Source organism: Pan troglodytes, chromosome 7 (genome assembly GCF_028858775.2).
Source record: "Pan troglodytes isolate AG18354 chromosome 7, NHGRI_mPanTro3-v2.0_pri, whole genome shotgun sequence".
Classification (NCBI taxonomy): domain Eukaryota; kingdom Metazoa; phylum Chordata; class Mammalia; order Primates; family Hominidae; genus Pan; species Pan troglodytes.
The window spans coordinates 119,518,411-119,542,422 of NC_072405.2; the positions used below are offsets into that span (position 1 = coordinate 119,518,411).

The window sequence follows — 24,012 nt, forward strand, 5'->3', positions numbered from 1 at the left end:
AGAGATGGGGTTTCACTGTGTTAGCCAGGATGGTCTCGATCTCCTGACCTCGTGATCCGCCCACCTCGGCCTCCCAAAGTGCTGGGATTACAGGCGTGAGCCACCTCGCCCGGCTATTTGTAATATTTTATGTTTTATGTATTTCATGTTTTCAAAATCTGGTTGTGTATTTTATATTTATACCACATTTCAATGCAGACTAGCCACATTTCAATTGCTCAATAGTCACCATATGGCCAGAGGCTAACATTTTGACAGCATAGCTCTTAGAAGTAAAAATAATTCATCTTCAATTCTATCTGAATTCTGATTTGTGCTTTACACTTCAGTGACCAATTTAATATTTCAGAGAAATATTAAATATTCAGTTCTGATATTTAATATTTCTTTTATTGTGCTGCTTCATTTATTTATTTAACATTTTATTTTCAAAATGGCAATTCTAACCCTAATGTCCATGTCTTTAAAGGAAACTTATTTTGGGATATTTGTCATTTAAAACATAGAGTTCTGACCTTTTCATTACAGCATTATTTTCTAAAACTCTAAGGACATATACTAACCTTCCCATGTAAGGTAATTTCAAATTTCAAACATTGTATGAGTATCCATTCTACATATACGTTTATGCATTTTTACTTCACTGCATTTTTGTCTATATTTATAAAAATTAGTAATAGAAAAATCAAAATGCTTATAATTTTTAAATTTTATGTTCAGGGGTACTTGTGCAAGTTTGCTACATAGGTAAATTGCATGTCATGGGGGTTTGGTGTACAGATTATTTCGCCAACCAGGTAATAAGCACAGTTCCCGACAGGTAGTTTTTCAATCCTCACCCTCCTCCCTCCCTCCACCCTCAAGTAGGCTCTGGTGTCTGTTGTTTTTATTTGTGTGTCCATATGTACTCAGTATTTAGGATCTCACATGAGTCAGAATGGCCATTATTAAAAAGTAAAAAAATAACAGATGCTGGTGACATTGGGGAGAAAAGAGAATGCTTATACACTGCTAATGGGAATGTAAATTAGTTAGCTATTGTGGAAAGTAGTTTGGAGATTTCTCAAAGAACTCAAAGCAGAATTATCATCTGACCCAGCAATCCCATGATTGTATATATATCCAAAGAAATAAAAATTTTTCTACCATAAAGGGCTTATAATTATAAAAAGAAAGTTTGGTTTAAAATCCAACTGAAACAAAGATAAGAATCTTTAGTTTTAATTATACACTAATTGAAGTTAAACCAGCAATTAAACTCTGAAATGTGATTAAATAGTTAAAACGGTATGTACAAAATACTGGAAATGTCTCATCAAATATTGTCTATAAAAGCTATGGTACAGTGAAGGATTATTTGTTTATTCTTAAGTTACTGAGGCTAGAACCTGCTTACCACAGAAATCTATTGTTCACACTCTTAGGAACACAGAAGACTAACTGTATTTATTCAGAAGTAAGTACTAACTGCAGTAGCTTAGTAACTCCAAATAGAAATTTATGATCCTGTTGTTTAGGGAAAATTATGGAAAGCATACTGGCAGCCCGAGAGATCTAGTTTCTACTACTGACTCTCGCTTTGATCCCATATAAACTCCATCTATCTCAGCTTGTCTTAATAAATCTGTAAAATGAAGAAGATGAAATATGGAATTTCTTTGAAGCTGGAAAGATTGTCCCTTTTTATTATATATTGGACTTCTTCCCCACTCTTGATGTTTCCATCTACGACACTGAGAAGATCCACTGCTATAACATTCTAGCTTTTATAAATTCCTGAGGAGTGAAGTCACATTTGATTGGTAAATGTAAGAAAAATCGGTGTATTTTGCTCAGTTCTATCACTTTTTCCTATAAGGAGCTAGAGGCCTCAGGAAAGAAGAGGTTTCAGCTGCCCCTCCAGGGGCAGCCAGAGCTGATTTAACATTGCCTGTGACTATAGTTAAATCTGCTAAATTCTAGGACTTAGTAAGCAGATCCACTAAGCTTTGGTACTCTAATGTATCAGTAATAATGGTTTTCTTTTGCCATTGCTTGGTTTTAATTAACATGCTCAAACATAGGAAATGAAGAAAGGTATCATAAACTGGGGGTATCTTAGTGACCAACATTAAACTACTGATCAACAATACTCAGGAGTACTAAGATGAACTGAAATTCTCAGGGAAGCTACGTTTAAACCACAGCATTTTATGATACCTAAGATATAGCTGCCTTCCTTATAAAAGTTTGGCAGAAATCAGTATCTAAGAGTTATAGCACCTAAAACTATAACGTTAAGAAGAACAACCAGATTCTTCATTATTAGAACAAATAATCTCCAGTTAGTCAGATTCAACAGCCTTCTATCAGTCACGTCTGCAACTGGTTCTCTAAAATTTAACCCAAGGTAATAAAAAGAAGAGCAGCTATGTGATAGCTCTTATTTATCACAATTCAGGGAATCATGTATGGGATTATGTCAAAACTAAACAACATCTAGGAAGTAAAACTCCTAAAAAATCAAAACAGCTCCAATAATCTTGGGTTTTGACCGGTACCCAGCCTGGATATAATAATTTGATTAAGAATACTGCTTACTCTTCAATTAGAAGAGTAATTGAAGAGGAAGCGGGAAAATGAAAGATATTCATTTCTTGAGATCCAAGATGGACCTAAAACCATTTTTTTAATTTAATGACTGTCACTAAAAGATAATTCTAAAGAATATATTAAGCATCTATTATGAATCAGAACATTTGGTAGGTGTTGAGGACACTGGTAAAATGTCATACATGTGCTTTTTAGAACTTACTGGTGTTAAAGTGTGGTGAACAAGAGAGCAGTGAAGAGATAGAAATTAATTGTAAAAGCAAATATTTAATTTTGATACAGTTTCAAATGGTACTTCTGCCTAGCCATTGGTCCTATGCCATTCCACCTCATTTATCTACACTGGTGTAATCTAGAAATGCTCATTTTACTTCTTTGAGTACTAATTAATGTTTAGCCATTAAATAAAGCTGGTAAGTATCCAAAAAGACTAGGAAGGGATAGCGAGTGAGAAGAACAGTTATATTTCCTTTTAGTCAGTAAAATGTTGGGCCAGAACTCAGACCTGGTAAGCCAGCTTCCCATGACACTTTTAACTTCGGTTACATGAATTCTGCTAGAATACACTTTCCCCCAAATCTCTACATGACAAAGAAACATCAGGGCACACTTGGCAGAAATTTTTCAGGTTTTTCTTGAAAACAGAACCTTTGAAACCTGTATCAAAGACTCACAAGTCTAAAAACAGAAACAAAAGACCAAGTTGTTCTCAATCTCCTCTGTTGCTTTTGCTTGGAATGAGTCTCCTAAATTTCCTTCTGGTTTCAGTAATAACACTAGATTAATTTCTATATGCACAGCTCTAAATTAGCCACTGATTTGCTGAGACACCCTGCTCACATAAACAACTCTATGAAACACATTTAGTAGTATTAACTAATGGTTAAGGATTCCCCTAAGAAGGAATATCTAATAAGGTTCTAAATTAAAAAAAAAAAAAAAAATCTACATCTACTGCACCAAGCCACTCCAGGCAGTCTTCTTCAGTATCTTAATACAAATCTGTCAAAGCTTGTAAAAAGAGTGTAATTTTGAGGTGGGGGGGGGGTGGCTGGGGGGGGGTGTGAAATATATGCATATATGGCACACCAGAGAGAAAAGGAAAAACAAATTCCAGATGAATTAATGAGCTAAATAAAAAACATTCCAAAATATAAAAAGAAGAAAAAAATTAACTCACTTGATATAGAAGCATTATTCAAATTTAAAACACATCATACAAATTGGTAAGAAACACTAAGACAAATAAAAACTTCACAAAAGAAATAGTTATTACATAAAATACTTGACAGTAAAAAAAAAAAGACTGGCACAAGTTTATTCTACACACCAATTAATAATGATCAAACAAAAGTGAAGGTGAAGATGCAGTGAATCAGGCAATAACTGCAATCATTACTAATAAAAATATAAGTGGTAATCAATTTGTCAGAGGCTTATGATTCATTAATTTGAATTCTGTAACTCGTTATTAGATAAATATCCCTGGAAATAGAAAAGGCTTCATATGACAGAGATTTTTAAAAATAGCATCATCATAAATAATGTACTTTAAAAAAGTTATTACTTATTGTAATGTGTAGAACCACTACATGCAGACATGACCAACATCATAGCATAATCCAACCATTAAACCAGACATTTAAATAACATGAGGAAACACTTAAGTCCATACTGTTGAATGAAAAAAAAAAGTGAAGTTATACATTACAGGGTCACAATTGTATATTAAAAAGCTGTCCAGAAAAGCACCACTTGAAAGATATCAATATACAGTGGTACCAAAACTATACAACACTGTTTTGCTGAGTGTGGTAGTATGAAAAGATGCTACTTTATGGAGTGATGAGACTTATCAAAGCCAGTAACTGCTAATCAAGTATCTTTGAAAAACATATTTAGACCAATCATTATCTGAGTAACTACTGACAAAATTTTAGAAATATTAATATCAGTAACTTACCACATGAGTAGTTTTTAATGTATTGCCATCAAATCTGCATAAACTGGAGCTCTCTTCAAAGAAAATATCACATTCTTCTAACTCTTGAGCATTGCAAGGTGGTTTTTCTTTATCTGGATTTGGATTCTTAGTCCAGAAAATAAAATAAGTAAATAAGTAAAACAAATAAACAAGGGAATGGGTTTCTTCATCTTTAAAAATTTTAAGGTTACAGCAGTAATTAAAAATGAATTGCAAACCTATGACCAATAAAATCATAATCACAAAAACAGAAATAACAGAATGATGAAGTCAACAGAAAAGGATATGAAAACAGGTATTATAAACAGTTCCATATACTCAAAGATGTAAAGGAAAACATAACCATGTTGAGAAAGAGAGAGATGAAAGAACCACACTGAACTTCTGGATATAAAAACACAAATCTGAAATGAAAAACAAAACAGATGTGACAGACAGCTGATTAGACACTGCAGGAGAAAAGACCAGCAAGCTTGAAAAATAGCAATAGTGACTACAAAATGAAGCACAAAGACAAAACATAAAAGCAGGGAAACTCAGTGACCTGTGGAACAATATCAAATGGTCTAGCATATGGGTAACTGGAGGAGGGCAAGAAGAATGGGGAAAAAAAATGCGAATAAGTAATGGCCAACACTTTAGAATGTCAAAGAACTCCAAGCACAACAAACATTTTCTTTAAAAAATCAAAAACCACAGTAAGTCACATTATAATTACATTTCTGAAAAGCAGAAATAAAGAAATTCCTAAAAGCAGACAGAGGAGGAAAAGATACATTATTTACAGAGGAACAAAGATGTAAAAGACAGCTGACTTCTCATCAGAAACTATGTAGGCCGGAATACAATGGTGGATATTTGAAGGTGTAAGAGAAAAAAACAAAAACAAAAACCTGTCAACACCAAATTATATACATAACAAAAATAACTTTGGAGAAGGGAAGAAAAGAGAAATATCTTTGCAGAAAAAAGCTGAGAGAATTTATCACCAGCAAATCTACACTAGAAAAAATGCTAAAAGAAGCTCTCAAGCCAGAAAAAAATAACATCAGATGAAAATGTCAATCAACACAAAGGAATGCAGAATAGAGGAAAAGGCAAATATAAGAGTAAATGAAAGACCTGTTTTTCACATTTTTAATCTCTTTTAAAAGAGAATTACTGACTATAGCTAAAATAACAAGGTATTATTAATTTTAATAGAATATAAAATGTAAGACAACAATAATACAAAGAATAGAGTGGAAAATATAAATTTCTTAAATTATAGATGATACAGTTTTTAAAGATAGTTGGTGATAAGTCAAATATGTAACCTCTAGAACCACTAAAACACACACACACACACACACGCAAATATCTACCCAAACAGAAACATTGAAATATAGTTAACAATAAGCTTAAAGTAGACATAAATTCATAAAATTCATAAATTCATAACAGCAATTTTTAAATGTTCCCTTGCTTCAATGCAAGGGTCACTGTCTGGTCTTATATACCTCACAGAGTAACAGGATCACAATAATTAAGTAATAAATTATACAATATTTGCATATAGCAGAAATACAATTCTACAACTGACCAAATGTGTAAACATCTAGTTTGCTAAGATACAGAGATATATTAATTCTCATATTATTAAGAACTTAATGAAATGAACTGAGAGAATCTGAAACTAAATGGATGGGAGTTCTAGAAGATCTACATACTCAACATGTGTCCATGTCCCAGCTGGGATATGGAACCACCTAGTTGTGGCTGTTGCCTCTACTCTAAATATCAATGGGAACAATTATGGTTGCTGTGGCTGGCTGTAAAGGCACCGCCAACAATCTCCTGGTTAGTTGATGCCATTGTGCAGTGACTCAAGGAGATATCTATGTCCAGCAGAATAGAGAAAGTACCCTATAGATTTCTCCTTCCCTTCCCCTTCCAATTATTCATACTTTAGAAGCAGAAAAAATTAAAAGTTCGGGACTATCAAGGCCACCAGTGCTTCACAGGACAAGATTAGAGAGACAAGGAAATTGCAGAGAAAAGGGTCAAACATGCTATATTGCTTTCCAAGGACCATTTGCTGATTTCTAAACTGAGTCGAAAAAGACAAGCGGAAAGCAGCAAATAAGGGGCTAAAAAGCTGAGTTTGGGGTATTAAAGTGCTTGGGAGTCAAAAATTAGACTTCAGAGTCCACACAGTAGGAGAAGACCTGGTAACCATCCTAGGCTTTCAGTTGAGATAAATGAAAAGTTTTGCCTTAGGTGTAAGAATAAACATGGAATAAATCAGCCATGTAAAAGACTGAAGCCCAGCATCAAATCAAATCAATCCCTATGGAATTAAGAAGGTAGGCAAAAATTTAGAGAATGCAGCTACAGTAGTGCTTAGAAGGATATGTACAACATTAAGTGCTTTCATTGGAACAGAAAGGTCAAAAATCAACTAAGTATCACCTTCAAAAATAGAAAAAAAGAGCAAAATAAATCCCCGGTAAACAAAAGGAAGAACATAATAAACGTAACACAGAAAATAAGAAATGGAAAACTGAAAAACAAAGGCAATGGAAACAGATGCTCACATTAGACCTATATCTGTTAAAAGAAATGAAAAACATTAAAAACTAAGGCACCATAGTTAAGTGCCTTCCAAAAAAGCAAACTCAAGGTCCAGATTGTTTTACTGACAAATTCTACCAAACATTTTAAGACATAACACTAATTCTATACATTCTCTTCTAGCAATAGAAGAGAGAACACTTCCTTAATCATTTTACAAAGTTATTACCCCAGATACCCAAACTGGAAAAAGATGGCAAAAAACAAAACAACACAAAACAAAAAACCTATCCAATAGTCCTCACAAATAGACATAAAAATCCCCAAGAAAATATGAGCAAATAAAATTCAGCAATATGTAAAAGGATAATACATCATGACCAAGAAGGGCTTATCCCACCAATGCAGAAAATTCTATAATCATTCATGATAAAAACTCTCAGCACACTACAAATAGAAGAAAATTTCTTCAATGTAATAAAAAGAATCTATCCTTCTTAATGATAAAAGTCGATTATTTTCCACAAGATCACAAATAAGGCAAGAATGTCCGCTTTTACCATTCGAGAGTTCTATATAGCTGTGGAGTAGACATTCTAACCACTGCAGTAAGGCAAGTATGAATATTTGAAAAACATAAAACTGCCTTCAGCTGCAGATGAGATTGTATATTTGTCTTCTCAAAATCTAACAAACACACTGGTGTTCAGGCATAAATAACTTTCTCATAAACACTAACATTCAATTGAAACCATTGAGTTTAACAAGTAGTTAACTGCAATTATCTACAATCTCAAAACACATCTCCACTACTGTCACTATTATATCCCCAGAGCCTAATACAATAATACTTGCTGAATGTGCGAATATAAGGCAATGCAGCCTGCATGGCTTGTTGTAAACAGGGCTATGAAATCAAAGTTTTATAGTCCTACATAAGAATTCCAGTGATTCCTGAAATTTTCAATTACTACTGGCAAACATGAAACTTAGTTTCTCTATTTAGCCATGTTTCCTTTTGATAGTGACATTCACTTTCAATATTCCAGTCCTTCTTTTCTATCTTAGGATGCAAGTAACATTACAGTATAAATAATTTTTGCACAGTCTTCCTCATCTCCATAATTCAAGATGGCAATAAACCAGACATCTTTCATATGCTGATATCATTGTTAGAAAATGAACACATAATTTCAAGTTCTGATGTACTGCTGTATTTGTTCACATTCTTAACATGATCTTACACGTCATGAGAGTGGGAATGTATTCAACCTCATGATTAAGTATTGTGTTGTCACTGTAATCATCATAATGAATTACATTATAAAGAAAAAATAACTATACTATATATGATACATATATCCTTGCAAAATTGTAAACTCACCTCAAAAATTTTAGTGATAAGTAGATTCTTAGCAAATAAATTGTAACATAATTTTTGTCCTACCAGCATTGGTCAGTTGATTCTCCTAAAGAATACATGTAGAGAGAGAGAGCGCACAATACATACACACACATAAACAGATACAGGCAAACCCTCTATACAGTATGACCACACATATATGTATGTATTTACATAGTGTAAGAAATAAATATTAGAACTTAGGCCATATTCAAACATCACTCAGATCAGTAGTATCTGATATGTATCTTTTATATTAGGAAAAGCAAAATATTGTTTGAAAAGCATGGCATAATCTTCACATAACATATTTTTGGACCCTTGGAAAGTCACACTACTATTCCAACTACTTACCAGTTCTTCAGAGGTCAAATGCATCAAACGTTCAGCTATTGCAGCACACTGGGCTGAATCCCTTATAAGTTCCCCTTGTTTATCTCCAATTACTAGCTCTGGCCAGGTCAGTCCTTCATTCTTCTTAATCAAGGAAATCTCCAAGCTAGAAGTTTAAATGGGAAAAGTAATGTTACATTAAGCAATTATACAAATTATACAATCAGTAGCAAAAATTGTTTGTTTCTATCTTCTATACAAAGAACCCTCCGGTGTCCAGAGGATGGTTTACCAAAAATCTTGCTCATTTAAGTTTTGCATGTGACGGAAAACCTATAATCCAATGGCAAATAGTCCAGATTTAATAAAGAAAGAAAGTACCACTGGAAATGGTACATCAAATGGCCTGAAGAGAGGATTGCCTGGAAAGAGTCAAGTCATCCAGAAAGTACTGGTATGCAGTATGTTCCTGAACTTAATAGAAATACAAGAAGCATGGATCTATAAGACATCTGGGGAATGGTCGGGGGTGTGGGCATGTAAGCAAAGAGTAAAAGGGCTGTAATTAAAGGATAATTCTTTGTGTCTGGAATCAACAATTAACTTTATTTTCACAAACTAAGAGCCATAATATATGATTATTAACCTGAAGATCAAGCAGGTTAAATCAACGCAAATCTTAATTTTAAAATACAGATGTTAAATAACTGAAAAGTAGAAATAAGGAAAAAAATTAACTTTGGTAATACAGGGAAAAAAGATGTTAATGTGTTCTCTATTAACTTATTTAAAATCTAATTCTGTACATGTAAACAACTAAACAATTCCAGATGCACTTAAAATGGTCTGTCAGGGAACCCTGAGATCAAGGACTGATGCAGCAGGAAAGGGAAAGAGAGCAGAGTCAAGGCAGACTATGGACATAGGAGAAGAAGTAACTTGGCCCATGTTCCTCTGGAATAGGAAGGAAAACCCAAGTAAGATGCTTTGGGAGCACCCACTGCTATAACAGAAAAGGGGAGTGGTAATAGCTATTCCACAACAAAGCAACCTTTTCCATGTGCCATCTTTCGTACACATGTACCATATTAGCTCATGCCCTGGAACACAACTGCAAGAATACAATAATAACTATTATAGTTATCAAATAGGACACGCAAACTTACCAGCTGTTCTTTTTCAAGACTGTTACAATCACTACCTTATGAATTACAGCATTTAACATTTTTCTGAAACTACCTATTTTAAGAGACTATACAAAATAATAATGTGAGTACTTATAATTAGCACTGAAAATTACTACCACAATAAAAGCCCAGATTTAGTTACATCTTTTCTTTTTTGAGACAGAGTCTCACTCTCTTGCCCAGGCTGCAGTGCAATGGCACAATCTCTCTTACTGCAACCTCCAACTCCCGGGTTCAAGTGACTCTCGTGCCTCAGCCTCCCAAGTAAGTAGCTGGGATTACAGGCCACACCATCATGCCCACCTGGCTAATATTTGTATTTTTAGTAGAGATAGGGTTTTGTCATGTTGGCCAGGCTGATCTTAAACTCCTGGCCTCAAGTGATCTGCCTGCCTTGGTCTCCCAAAGTGCGAGGATTATAGGTGTGAGCCACCGTGCCCAGACCCCAGACTGAGTTACATTTTCTAAGGATAAAGGTAATCTTGATAATAATGATGATGATAATAATAGTAATAATGACCATAGCTTATACTTACCTATATGTCAGGTGCTGTCTTAAGCACTTTACGTGTTTTAACTCATTGGTTACAACAACCAAATAAAGTACTGTAAATATTATTATCATCACCATTTTACAAGTAAGAAAAAAAAGTACTGAGGTTAAGCAACTTGCCAAGGTCACAAGCTATTTAAACAGTCTGGCTCTAAGTCCATGTTCTTCACTCCTGCACTATTCTGCTTCTCTGAAAAAATATATGTAAATAACTATTAAAGAACACTTACCCAGTGAACTGTTCTTAGTTGCTACCTAAAGAGGTCTGAAAGAGTTGATATAATCTTTTATAATTTCCAAACCATCATTAATTTGCACAGTTAATCAGTGCACCCTTCTTCTAAGACTGCATTTATACGTTTTAAAACTAGTATTGTATGCTACCATCCAAGCAAAAAAAAACCCCCAAACAATGCCAAATATAATAAACTACAGATTAGTTAAAAAAATCTTTCCAAAGTGAGACAACAGTAACTTTTGAAAACGAGAGGTACGAATAATTTACTCAAGTACAGAAAATCATGTTTTTAAAACAACAATACCACCTACGCTACATTGTAGTTATCTTTTTTAACACAAAATAATAATCAAACACCTCAAATTTAATGGAAAAATAATACTGATCTATGTTGATGCATTGAATGCTGAAACTACTTACATGAAGTCAAGCTATTCCCCCAGACCTTTGCTGGGTTACTGCTTGATGACTTACATTTAACAATATGTTCTAGTTGGTTTGCCAATTTGTAAATGTGACTCACATACACATAAACATAATTAAATGGAGTATGTGGAGATACAAAATACTTTTAAAAGAAACTTTCAAGCAATTATTTTTGATATATTAAAAAGTGTAACAAAATCACCAAATGTCTTCATTAATAAAATGTAAGATACCTTTTACAACTTCAAACTTTCTATGAGCTAGATATATTTTTCTTGGATGCTCATGATTTAGACTTGTATCAGACTCACATGGATCATATACTACTAATTAAGAACTATACTTTGTGTAAAAACATCTAAGTTATCCTCTATGTAACATCAACTTAAAGCACAAGATTTAGGTTGTATTTTAAATCAACCATTTCTCATTTCTGACCAAATTTGACTATTTAAAAAATTAACTGCCTAACTCTATTCATCAATCCATCACTGAATTTAATAATTACTAAGACTTGATTTAAAATAAAAGAAAGTAATTTTAGTAATCCAAATAATTGGGGAAAAAACTGCCTGGAATAATAGATTTGCAAAATGGCACAGTTGTGGGGGGCAAAGGATTATAATTTTAAAAGACACTTAACTTTATCTTTTTTTAAAAAGACACAGTTTTGCTCCTTTAATTGAGGTGTAATTTATAAATAAAATTCACAGGTTTTAAGTGTAGAATTTACTGATTTTGACAAATGCATACACCTTTGAAACCCAATGAGGATACTGAATTATTTCCACCATACAGGCAGTTCCCTTGGCCTTTCTTCAGTCAATCTCCCTACACCCTAGAGATAACAAGTGTTCTGATTTGTATCACCATAGATTAGTTTTGCCAGTTCTAGAACTCCATATGTGGAATCATACAGTATGATTTTTTGTCTTTGGCTTCTTTCACTCCACATGTTTTTAATTCATTCATATTGCTTTTTATTTATTGCTAGCACTTTATTATAGAGTAACATTCCATTGTATGAATATACCACACGTACTTATCCATTCACCTTTTCAGTAACACTAGAGATATTTCTGGCTTTTATAAGTATGCCTGCTATGAATATATGTTTGCAAATTTGTTTTGGCTTTGTTTTGTTTTTTAACATATATTTTCAGTTGGGCATGGTGGCTCACACCTGTAATCCTAGCACTTTGGGAGGTCAAAGCAGGCAGATCGCTTGAGGTCAGGAGTTCGAGACCAGTCTGAGCAACATGGCAAAACCCCATCTCTACAAAAAATACAAAAATTAGCTGAGTGACTGTGCCACTGCACTCCATCCTGGGCAACAGAGTGAGACCCTGTCTCAGAAAAACAAAAAATTATATACATTCATTTATTTTGGTTAAACATCAAGGAGTAGAATTGTTAAGATTAAAAATAGGTATATGTTTAACTTGATATGAAACTGCTAAACAGTCTGCCAAAGTGATTGTATTATTATTTTACACTCGTACCAGATATGAATGAGTTGCTGGTGCCCCACATCCTTGCCAACGTTTGATACTGTCAGTCTTCAAAGTTTTAGTCAGGTATGGGTGTCTCACTCTAGTTTTAATTTTCCTAATGTCTAATGATAATTACCTTTTGATGTGCTTACTAGCTGTTCATATATCTTCTATTGTGACATGTCTATTCAAATAATTTGACCATTTAAAAAAATTGGCTTCTTATTATGAATTTGTAAGGCTTCCTTATACACTAAGAATGAAAGTCCTTTGTTTAAGATGAATACTGTGAATATTTTTTCCCAGTTCATGGCTTACCTTTTTGTTCTCTTAATGGTATCTTTAGAAGAACAAAAATTTTTAATTTTGATATGCAGAAAATGCCTGTTTTGATGAAGTCTAACTTATGTATTTCTTTCTTTTTTTTTTGAGACGTAGTTTCACTCTTATTGCCCAGGGCTGGAAAGCAATGGCCCGGTCTTGGAAACCTCCGCCTCCCGGGTTCAAGTAATTCTCCTGTCTCAGCCTCCCAAGTAGCTGGGATTACAGGCACCCGCCACCACGCCCAGCTAATTTTTGTGTTTTTAGTTGAGACGGGGTTTCACCATGTTGGTCAGGCTGGTCTCGAACTCCTGACCTCAGGCAATCCACCCGCCTCAGCCTCCCAAAGTGCTGGGATTACAGGCATGAGCCACTGTGCCTGGCCACTTATGTATTTCTTTTATGGCTTTGTGTCCTGAACACACAGTTCACAAAAGAAATGTAAATGGAGAATTTACATAAGAAAAAATTACTACAATTTACAAAGAAATATTAATTATTCCACTTTTAGAAATTTATCCTTCATATATATTTCTACACATGTGAAATATGTATATAAACAGAAGTTATTGAAAACAACCTAAATTAACACAATAGAGGATTAATTGTCTAAAATGATGGTGCAGTTGATAGAATAAAATATCGTGATGTCATAAAAGAGAATTTAATAATTTTTATATATTCATTATGGAAAGATCCCTAAGATTTATCATTGCAAGTGAACAAAAGCAAGATGCATAATTGTGTAAAGTATGTGTCAAAAAACTTTTTTATTGTTGTTAGAGACAGGGTTTTCTCTTTTTGCCTAGGCTGGTCACAAACTCCTGGCCTCAAGCAATCCTCCTACCTCAGCATCCCAAATGTTGGGATTACAGGCGTGAACCACTGCAGCTAGCCGCCAAAAGTAGTTTTCCTTAAAGAAAAGGAAAAAGTATGTGTCATGCTTGAATGTATGTAAAATGTAACAACACTGATTGTGAGGAGTGGGAGGATGGGTGACCCATAGGCTTGTGTTGGAGGCAGACTTCTCACTCTATATCCTTTTGTATATTTAAAATTTTAAAGAATGGAAATATATTATCAAGCCAGCAAACTAAAGTTAAAAAAATTATTTCTATTAAAAAGTTTGAAAAAGTGCAATTTAAAATAGCCATTTTCACCTATGATTATTATTGTATCCAGAGCTGGTAAAACAAAGCACTACCATATTCTCCAAGTGATAGCTATGCTACTATCTTTAATTTCAACTAGAAATATGCTCTTTGACACAGTAATTCTATTTTTAATATATCTTAAGAAAAGTAACCAGCAATACAGACAGAACTATTGTATTAATCTCTGATGTAACCACTGTGGAAAGAGTAAAAAGAAAAGAAAAAAAGATAATAGAATATTAAAGTAAAATTAAAAAAATACCTATTACTCTCTTTAATTATCCATGTACTGCTTTCATGATCAATAGATGAATAGAGTTTTCCTTCTAAAAACTGGTGATCCTTCAGTACAATGTTGATGTGATCAGGCAAAAACTGTATTTGAATGTCCTCCTTAGTACTGTCTTCTGGAAGCCGTATGGTTACTGTCAAATCATCTTCAGTCTGTTGCCAGTAATACAGAGGTTCTATTGGGAAAAGAAAAATGCATCATGTAATAAAAAATTAGAGAAAGCATACATACACACAAAACCTATCTAAAAGAATTTTAGTATATTTACTAGTGATCATCTCACAAAACGTAATTATAAACAAACATGCACAGATCTTTTGAGGAATTTTCACTCAAAGATTTGCAGCAATTAACATGAAATTTTCCCCTTCCAGACTTACCTGATGATTGAGGAGATAAAGCACTCATAAAATACTAATGATAGCAATCCTTTATCCTCATTTCTTCCCTCTCTCCCTCCCTTCCTCCCTCTTTCACTCCTTCTTTCCTTTAAACAAACACACACACACACAGAGTGAATCCCTAGTTCAAAAGAACATAAAATATGTTACCCAGAAAAGCTAGCAAAGCAGTTACATAATAATATCTCAATGGATAGCTTCTGCCAGATAATGGGAATGGGAGGATGTGCAAAATCACATGCACTTTTAGTATAAATTAAAGGCCATACTACCCCAACCCTTCCTGTGCATACATCACAGTGCAGCCGGGCCCTATCCACTCCATTTCTAAGCAGACCTCCAGGCATTCAAAGCACCTTGCCCAGATTGCAGCCTGAACTGTCCTACCTTTCCTATTCATAGATCTGGTGTTGGGGGGCCCTCTCTGCTTCACACCCAGGTGGACTTTCAGGCATTCAAAGCACCTGTTTGCCTGTTTCAACAGCCTGAGTTAACCTACATCTCCTGTGCAGATTTTCATACAGAGGGGCCCTCCCTGCTCCATGCCTAGGCAGAGCTCCAGGCACCTGGAGCTCTCCTAGATTAGGAGCTCATGCCATCCCCCGAACCCTGTCCAGAGAACTTGGGGCTGGGAGGGTTTCTCAGCTCCACACTTAGGTATGCCTCTGGGCATTTAGTGGCTGCCAGGTAGATTCTCCCTCAGCGCTGGTGTCCACACCTGCCACTGGGGGATCTGTAGGCAGATCTGCCCAGTCTCGTCCTGCCCATCTTGGCCCCTACTCCCCAGGGCTGAGCAGGGAGCTCAGACAACTGTGCAATCCAAGAATCAGCCCTTTGCCTGAGGCAATAGAGAGTTCTCCCAGTAAACAAGGATTAAGTAGATACCCTGCTGCACTGGCTGCAATTGGCTGTTACTAACAAGCACCATCTACTGGCTTGTAGGTTAAACTGCATAGCCCAATATACAACCTGCCAACAGAAGTGCGTAGGGCTATGGAAGCAAAGCCCAAAGACCCTACTCTGCATTCTCTATAGTCACACCCCCTAGAGAGGGAAAGAGAAAGAAAACAAACAAACAAACAAAAATAATATATAAGGAAAGAAAGAAAAATAAAAAATCCTATCTGCACAAAAATATTATAAAAATTTGAAGTGCCAGGATCTCTAGATAAGAAACCAGAAAATCAAACACCACATGTTCTCACTCATAAGTGGGAGTTGAACAATGAGAACACATGGATACAGGGAGGGGAACATCACACACCGGGGTTGTCGGGGGGTGGGGGGCTAGGGGAGGGATAGCATTAGGAGAAATACCTAATGTAGATGACGGGTTGATGAGTGCAGCAAATCACTATGGCACGTGTATACCTATGTAACAAACCTGCACGTTCTGCACATGTATCCCAGAACTTAAAAGTACAATAAAAAAATTCCAAAAAAAAAAAAAAAAGAAACCAGTGCAAGAATTCTGGCACCATAAAAAAATGTGAATGTAGTGACACGACAAAAAATATCACTAGCTTTCTAGAAATGGTCCTTAACCAAAATAGACACTCAGAAATAAGACACAAAGAATTCAAAGCATGGATTGCAAGGAAGCTCAACAAGATCTAAGACAAAATTGAAAATCAATATAAAGAAACTTCTAAAGCAATCCAAGAAATGAAGGAAGAGATAAACATCTTTAAAAGAAATCAGTACAAACTTCTGGAATTGAAAAACTCACTTATGGAATTTCCAAATACAATTGAAAGCTTTATCAACAGACTGAACTGAGCAGAAGAAAGAATTCCAGAACTTGAAGGCCAGTCTTTCAAACCAGTCCAGCTAGACAAAAATAAAGAAAAAAGAATTTTAAAAAAATGAACAAAGTCTCTGAGAAATATGAAATCATGTAAAGTAACCAACCCTATGAACTACTGGCATTCCAGAGAAGAAACACTAAACAAACTGAAAAACATGTTTGAGGGAATAATTCAGAAAATTTCCCTAATCCTGCTAGAGAGGTAGACATTCAGGTATAAGAAATCCAGAACCCCTGAGAAATACTATACAAAATGAAGATCACCAAGGCATATAGCACTAGACTGTCCAAGGTCAACACTAAAGAAAAAACCTTAAAGGCACCTAAAGAAAAGAGATTACATAGGGGAACCCCATTAGGCTAACAGCAGACTTCTCAGCAGAAACCTCACAAGCCAGGAGAGATTGAGAGCTATTTGCAGAATTTTTCAAGAAATTCCACCCAAGAATTTCATATCCCACTAAACTAAGCTTCATAAGTGAAAGAGAAACAAAATCTTTTCCAGGCAAGCAAGCACTAAGAGAATCAGTTACCACTATACCAGCCTTAACAAGAGATCTTTAAGGAAGTTCTAAACAGGGAAACAAAAGAACAGTATCTGCTACCACAAAAACACAAGGACAGAGCCATAGTCCCTGTAAAGCAACTATACAATAGAAACTACAAAGCAATCAGTAACAACTTCATGATAGAATCAAAACTTCACATAACAATATTAACCTTAAATGTAAATGATCAAAACATCCCACTTGAAAGGCACAGAGTAGAAAGCTGGATTAAAAAAAAAAAACAAAAAACAAAAACAAGGCCCATCGGCATTCTACAAGAGACCCATCTAACACACAATGACACCCACAGGCTCAAAGTAAAGGGCTGGAAAAAACTTGCTATGCAAATGGAAAACAAAAAGCGCAGGAGTCACAATTCTTACCTCAGATAAAACAGACTTTAAACCAACAAAGGTAAAAAAGGACAAAGGGCATTACATAATAATAAAGGGTTCAATTCAATGAGAAGACTGAACTATTCCAAATATATATGTGCTCAACATTGGAGCACCCTGATACATAAAAACAAGTACTTCTAGACCTATGGAAAGACTTAGCCACAGGACAATAGTGGGGAACTTCAACATACCACTCACAGCATCACACAGATCATCAAGGTAGAAAACTAAAGAAAAAACCTATGGACTTAAATTTGACACTTAATCTAACAGACATCTACAGAATACCCCACCCATCAACCACAGAATATAAATCCTACTCATCTGCACACAGAACATACTCCAAGATCACTCACACACTCAGCCATAAAGCAAGTCTCAATAAATTATAAAAAATGAAATCATACCAATCATACTCTAAGATCACAGTGGAATAAAAATAGAAATCAATACCAAGAAGATCTCTCAAAAACCACACAGTATCATGGAAATTATCTGGGATGCATCAAAAGCAGTGTTAAGAGGAAAGTGCTATGTATCTACCTCAAAAAGTAAGAAAAGTCTCAAATTAATGATCTAATATCACACCCAGAAGAACAAGAAAAAAAAACAAATTAACACCAAAGCTAGCAAAAGAAAAGAAATAACTAAAATCAAAGCAAAACTGAATGAAATTGAGACCCAAATATGCAAACAATGAATCCATGAAACCAAAAGTTGGTTTTTTTTTTGAAAGGATAAACAAGATCAATAGGCTGTTAGCTAGATTAACAAAAAAAGAGAAGATGCAAATAAACACAATCAGAAATGAAAAGGTAACATTACAACCAATTCCACAGAAATACAAAAAAAAAAAAAAACCCGGAGACTATTATGAAGCCCTGTATCACACAAACGAGAAAATCCAGAGAAAATGGATAAATTCCTAGAAACACAATCTCCCAAGATTGAATCAGAAAGCAACTGAAACCTTGAACAGACCAATATCAAGTTCCAAAATTCAATCAGTAATAAAAAAATCTATCAACCAAAGAAAGCCCTGGACAGATGGATTCACATCCAAATTCTACTAGACATACAAGGAAAAGCCGGTACCAATTCTACTGAAACTATTCCAAAAAAATCGAGGAGGAGGAACTCCCTCCCTAACTCACTCTATGAAGGCAGCATAACCTTGATACCAAAACCTGGCAAAGACACACACAAAAAAACTACAGACCAATATCCCCGATGAACATACATGTAAAAATCTTCATCAAAATACTGGCAAGCTGAATCCAACAGCACATCAAAAATTTAATTGACCATGATCAAGTAAGCTTCATTCCTGGGGAAGCAAGGTTAGTTTAACATATGCAAATCAATAAATGTGATTCACTACATAAACAGAATTAAAAACAAAAATCATATGATCACCTCAATAGATTCAGTAAAATCCAACATCCCTTCACTATACAAATCCTTAAGAAACTAGGCATCAAAGGAACACACTTCAAAATAACAAGAGCCATCTATGACAAACTCACCGCCAACATCATACTGAACAGGCAAAAATGAAGCATTCCTCTTGAGAACTGAAACAAGAAAAGGATGCTTACTCTTACTGCTCCTATTCAACATAGTCCTGGAAGTACTAACCAGAGCAATCAGGCAAAATAAATAAATAAAAGGTATCCAATTAGGAAAAGTCAAACTTTGCAGATGACATAATTCTATACCTAGAAAACCCTAAAGATTCCACCAAAAGGCTCCTGGAACTGACAAATGGCTTCAGTAAAGTTTCAGAATACAAAATCAATGTATGAAAATCAGTAGCATTTCTACAAACCAATAATGTTCAAGCTGAGAGCCAAATCAAGAACACAATCCCATTTACTGTAGCTGCCAATAATAATAATAATAAAATACCTAGGAATTCATCTAACAAGGAGGTGAAAGATCTCTACAAGGAGAATTACACAGCACTGCTGAAAGAAATAACAGAGGACACAGACAACTGGAAAGACATTCCAAGCTAATAGGTTGGAATAATCAATATCATTAAAATGTCCATACTGCTCAAAACAAACTACAGATTAAATGCTACTTCTATCAAACTACCAATGTCATTTTTCACAGAACTAGAAAACACTATTCTAAAATTCGTACGGATCCAAAAAAGAGCCCGAATAGCCAAAGCCATCCTAAGCAAAAAGAACAAAGCCAGAGGCATCACACTGACTTCAGAGTATACTACAGGGCTACAGTAACCAAAAAAAGTACAAAAACAGATACACAGACCAGTGGACCAAGAAATAAAGCCATACACCTATACCCATCTGACAATCTTTGATAAAGGCAGCAAAAACAAGCAATAGGGAAAGGAGTCCCTATTCAATAAGGGTGCTGGGATAGCTGGCTAGCCATATGCAGAAAAATGAAACTGGTCCCCTACCTCTAACCATATACAAAAATTAACTCAAGATGAACTGAAGATTTAAATGTAAGACCTCAAACTGTAAGAATCTTAGAAGAAAACCTAGGAAACACCATTGTGGACACTGGCCTTGAGAATGAATTATGACTAAGTACTCAAAAGGAATTTCAACAACAAAAAAATTGACAAATGGTAACTAATTAAATGAAAGAGTTCCTCCACAGCAAAAGAAACTATGAGTAAACAAACTATAGAATCAGAGAAAATATTTGCAACTACGCACCCAACAGAAGTCTAATAACAAGGCTCTATAAGGAACTTAAACAAATGAACACGCAAAAAACAAATAACTCCATTAAAAAATGGGCAAAAGACATGAACAGCACTTCGCAAAACAAGACATACAAATGGCCAACAAACATGAAAAAATACTCCACATCACTAATCATTAGCACTAATTATCAGAGATTTGCACTTGCAAATCAAAACTACAAGGAGAATATCATCTCACACCAGTCAGAATGGCTATTAATAAAAAGTCAAAAAACAACACATGCTGATAAGGCTGTGGAGAAAAGGGAATGATGATACACTATTGGTGGGAATGTCAATTAATTCAGCCCCTGTGGAAAGCAGTTTGGAGATTTCTCAAAGAACTTAAAACAGAACTACAATTCAACCCAGTAATCTCAATAGTGGGTATATATATAAAAAATAAATAATTTTTTTGCCATAAAGACACATGTGCTAGTATGTTCATCACAGCACTATTCACCACAGTAAAGACATGGACTCAACATAGGTGCCCATCAACAGTGGACTGAATAAAAACAATGTGGCACATATACACACCATGGAATACTACACAGCCAGGTAAAAAAACAAAATCATGTCCTTTGCAGCAACATGAATGTAGCAAGTGGCCATTATCCTATGCAGATTAGTGCAGGAACAGAAAACCAAATACCACATGACCTCACTTATAAGTGTGAGCTAAACACTGGGTACTCATGGACATAAAGATGGCAACAACATACAATAGGGACTACTAGAGGGGGTAGAAAGGGTTGAAAAAGTAACTGTTGGGTACTATGCTCAGTACCTGGGTGACAGGATCATTCGTACTCCAAATCTAAGCACCATGCAATACAACCAGGTAAAACAACATTGACATGTACCCCGTGAATCTAAAATAGAAGTTGAAATTTTAAAAATGTATTAATTAATGAAAGGCCATGGATGTAGACTAAAGGTAAAGTCACAGTTTTTTAATCACCTCCCCATTGTATACATTGTTGAATGTATACAAACACCTAAATAATTTTCTCAATTATTGGTTGCTTTGAGTACCTTTCTATGCCTTTAGAGATTGTGTTTTAGGTCTTTAAAAACATGTTATTAAAATGCCAAATAGCCAATAGATAATACCAGTCTTCTTGAAGTTAACAGAAAAGGAAACCAGTATATATATTAATATTCAGAAAGTATTACAAATGCCAATCAATGACCAAACTACCCATAATTTTTAAAAATTACAACACTTTTCCTTTATTACTGTGAAAATCCTATGACAAAATAAACAATGAATTTGGAGGGAACTCAAGATACAGCATGAGATGTCATCAAGGAAAACAATACCTGTGGTAGTGATTTAAACACATGATGTGTCCCACTTAGGCTTCAACCTGTCTTGGAACTGCATGGTGCCAAGTTATCTGGGCAGAATGGTTCCAAAGATTAAGGCAAGCTTTCTATTCCCTCGAAATTGCTTACCAAAGGAATTCTAAAGACACATGATCTAGAGAAATAAACAGCTATTCTGGCTAAGCTTTGGATGAGGTTAGCATTATAATTAGAATAGTAACATTTATTCAGGAAAGGATCTTAGAGATAATCTAACAAAAAACGAATCCCACATGAGAAAACCAAGGTATTAAAAGTCTAAAGAAAAGGCCTACTAAGCACAACTTTTTGTATTCAGAGGTGCATATATTTATAAACCTGTGGAAAATATTTTTCAATTATATATTACATTAATATTCATTTCTGAAAGCATCCAAAAATAGTAAACCTAGGTTGCTCTGCTTATGGAGTAGCCATTCTTTTATTTCTTTACTTTCTTAATCAACGTGTTTTCACTTAAAAACAAAAAGGTAAAACTAATTTTTTAAAATAACTTGTTTAACAAAAAAGGGAGATTCAAAGAATAATATGTAGAATTGTTAAATATTATAAAAATCTCTGTTAAATAAAATATACTATTCTCTGGCTATGAACATCAGAAATATGAACAGTAATTATTACAGAGGAATGTTCTCTTGCATAGCTTTAAAAGAATGTCTGTTCTTTATATACAAATATAAATTTCTTCTGAAATTTCTTGTTAGTCTTCTCTTTTTTTTCTTTGAGACAGTCTCGCTGTTGCCCAAGCTGGAGTGCAGTGGCACAATCCTGGCTCACAACAACCTCTGCCTCCTGGGTTCAAGCGATTCTCCTGCCTCAGCCTCCCAAGTAGCTGGCACTACAGGCACCCGCCACCACATCCGGATTTTTTTTTTGTATTTTTAGTAGAGACGGGGTTTCATCGTGTTAGCCAGGATGGTCTCGATCTCCTGACCTTTTGATCCGCCCGCCTAGGCCTCCCAAAGTGCTGGGATTACAGGCGTGAGCTGCCGTGCCTGGCCAGTCTTTTCATGCTAAAACATAACCTTCATTCATTCATTCAACATTGATAAAATTATGTGATTCTGCCCTCAAGGAACTTACTTTCAGTTTAGTATAAAAGGTAAGAACAGGTACATTAGCTTAACTTATTTTTAAAAATTAGTATCTTCAATATTACACTATTAATACCATCAATACTAATAGCAAATAGACACTCATTTGATAACTATTTATTAAGCACCTAATCAAGGAAGCTAATAAACGATTTTTTTAAAAAACATTTTTGGTAATAACAAAATGATCAAATTAAACCAGTTCATTCACACTATTAAGGTGGTATACCTTATAAAAGACTTCTGGAAAATACATGAGAAAATAAAGAAAAAATTATGCATCTATCTTGCCCTTGTAGAACTATTAACCTAACTGGGAAAATAAAAGACATAAATATATGTTTATGCAAATACAAATAAGCTCTATTAAGAATAAAAATTACCTTTGATTTTCTCTGATATGTCTTCATCCATATTTTCTTCAAGATCTTGACCAGCCTGAACAAATGTGAAAGACTTGTAGGATACAATCATTAGACCATTTCCATCAGGCTCAATAGCAGCATAATGTGGCACTGACTTTCCACGGAGAATATCACGCTTAATAATTTCATATTTTTTATTATCTGTAAGAAAAAGTATTTCAGAACAAAACATTACAAATAAAAACTATTATCAAAATATTCTGATATTTAAAAATTGATGTGAATTATAATTAAATAATTGGAATGTATTATTAAAAGGTACACTATTAAGAGTCTTTTCATAAGGATAAACAATTTACAATCTAATTTTCTGTAAATAAGTCCCTATTTTAAAATACTGGGTCTGGTGAAATTTGTTCCTGATTGTCCTGTCCAATGTGGTAGTCACTGGCCAGAAGTGTCTACTTAAAATTAAGTAAAATTTAAATTCCTCATACTAGCCACATTTTAATTGCTCAATAGCCACACATGGCTAGTAGCTACTGCAGTGAATGGTACACATATAAAACATGTCCATCTTGGAGAAATCTCTTATTAGACAGCAGTATCCCAGAACTCCAACATGACTGGCTTACTTGGAATAACAGCTTCTGTATGACCTACCTCTCCTGACTAAAGCCTGTCTGCCTTCTCAGCAGGTATGTGATAAGTTTCTTCTGAAAAGTGACAAATTGAGGACAAGGGGAAACATGCAGTGTGGTCTATTTTTCTG

The 24,012-nt window shown here is 34.7% G+C and overlaps 1 protein-coding gene across 1 annotated transcript in view; it reads right to left on the bottom strand.

The window, feature by feature from the left end:
- NUDCD1 (NudC domain containing 1) overlaps positions 1 to 24,012 on the bottom strand; it is a 91,656-nt gene that overhangs the window by 23,769 nt on the left and 43,875 nt on the right. Inside the window, exons 5-8 of the mRNA XM_001136325.7 lie at positions 23,259 to 23,441; positions 14,499 to 14,703; positions 8,886 to 9,030; positions 4,556 to 4,681 (exon numbers count right to left, since the gene is read on the bottom strand). Coding sequence (XP_001136325.4) covers positions 4,556 to 4,681; positions 8,886 to 9,030; positions 14,499 to 14,703; positions 23,259 to 23,441 — 659 coding nt within the window. The remainder of the gene's footprint in view (positions 1 to 4,555; positions 4,682 to 8,885; positions 9,031 to 14,498; positions 14,704 to 23,258; positions 23,442 to 24,012) is intronic.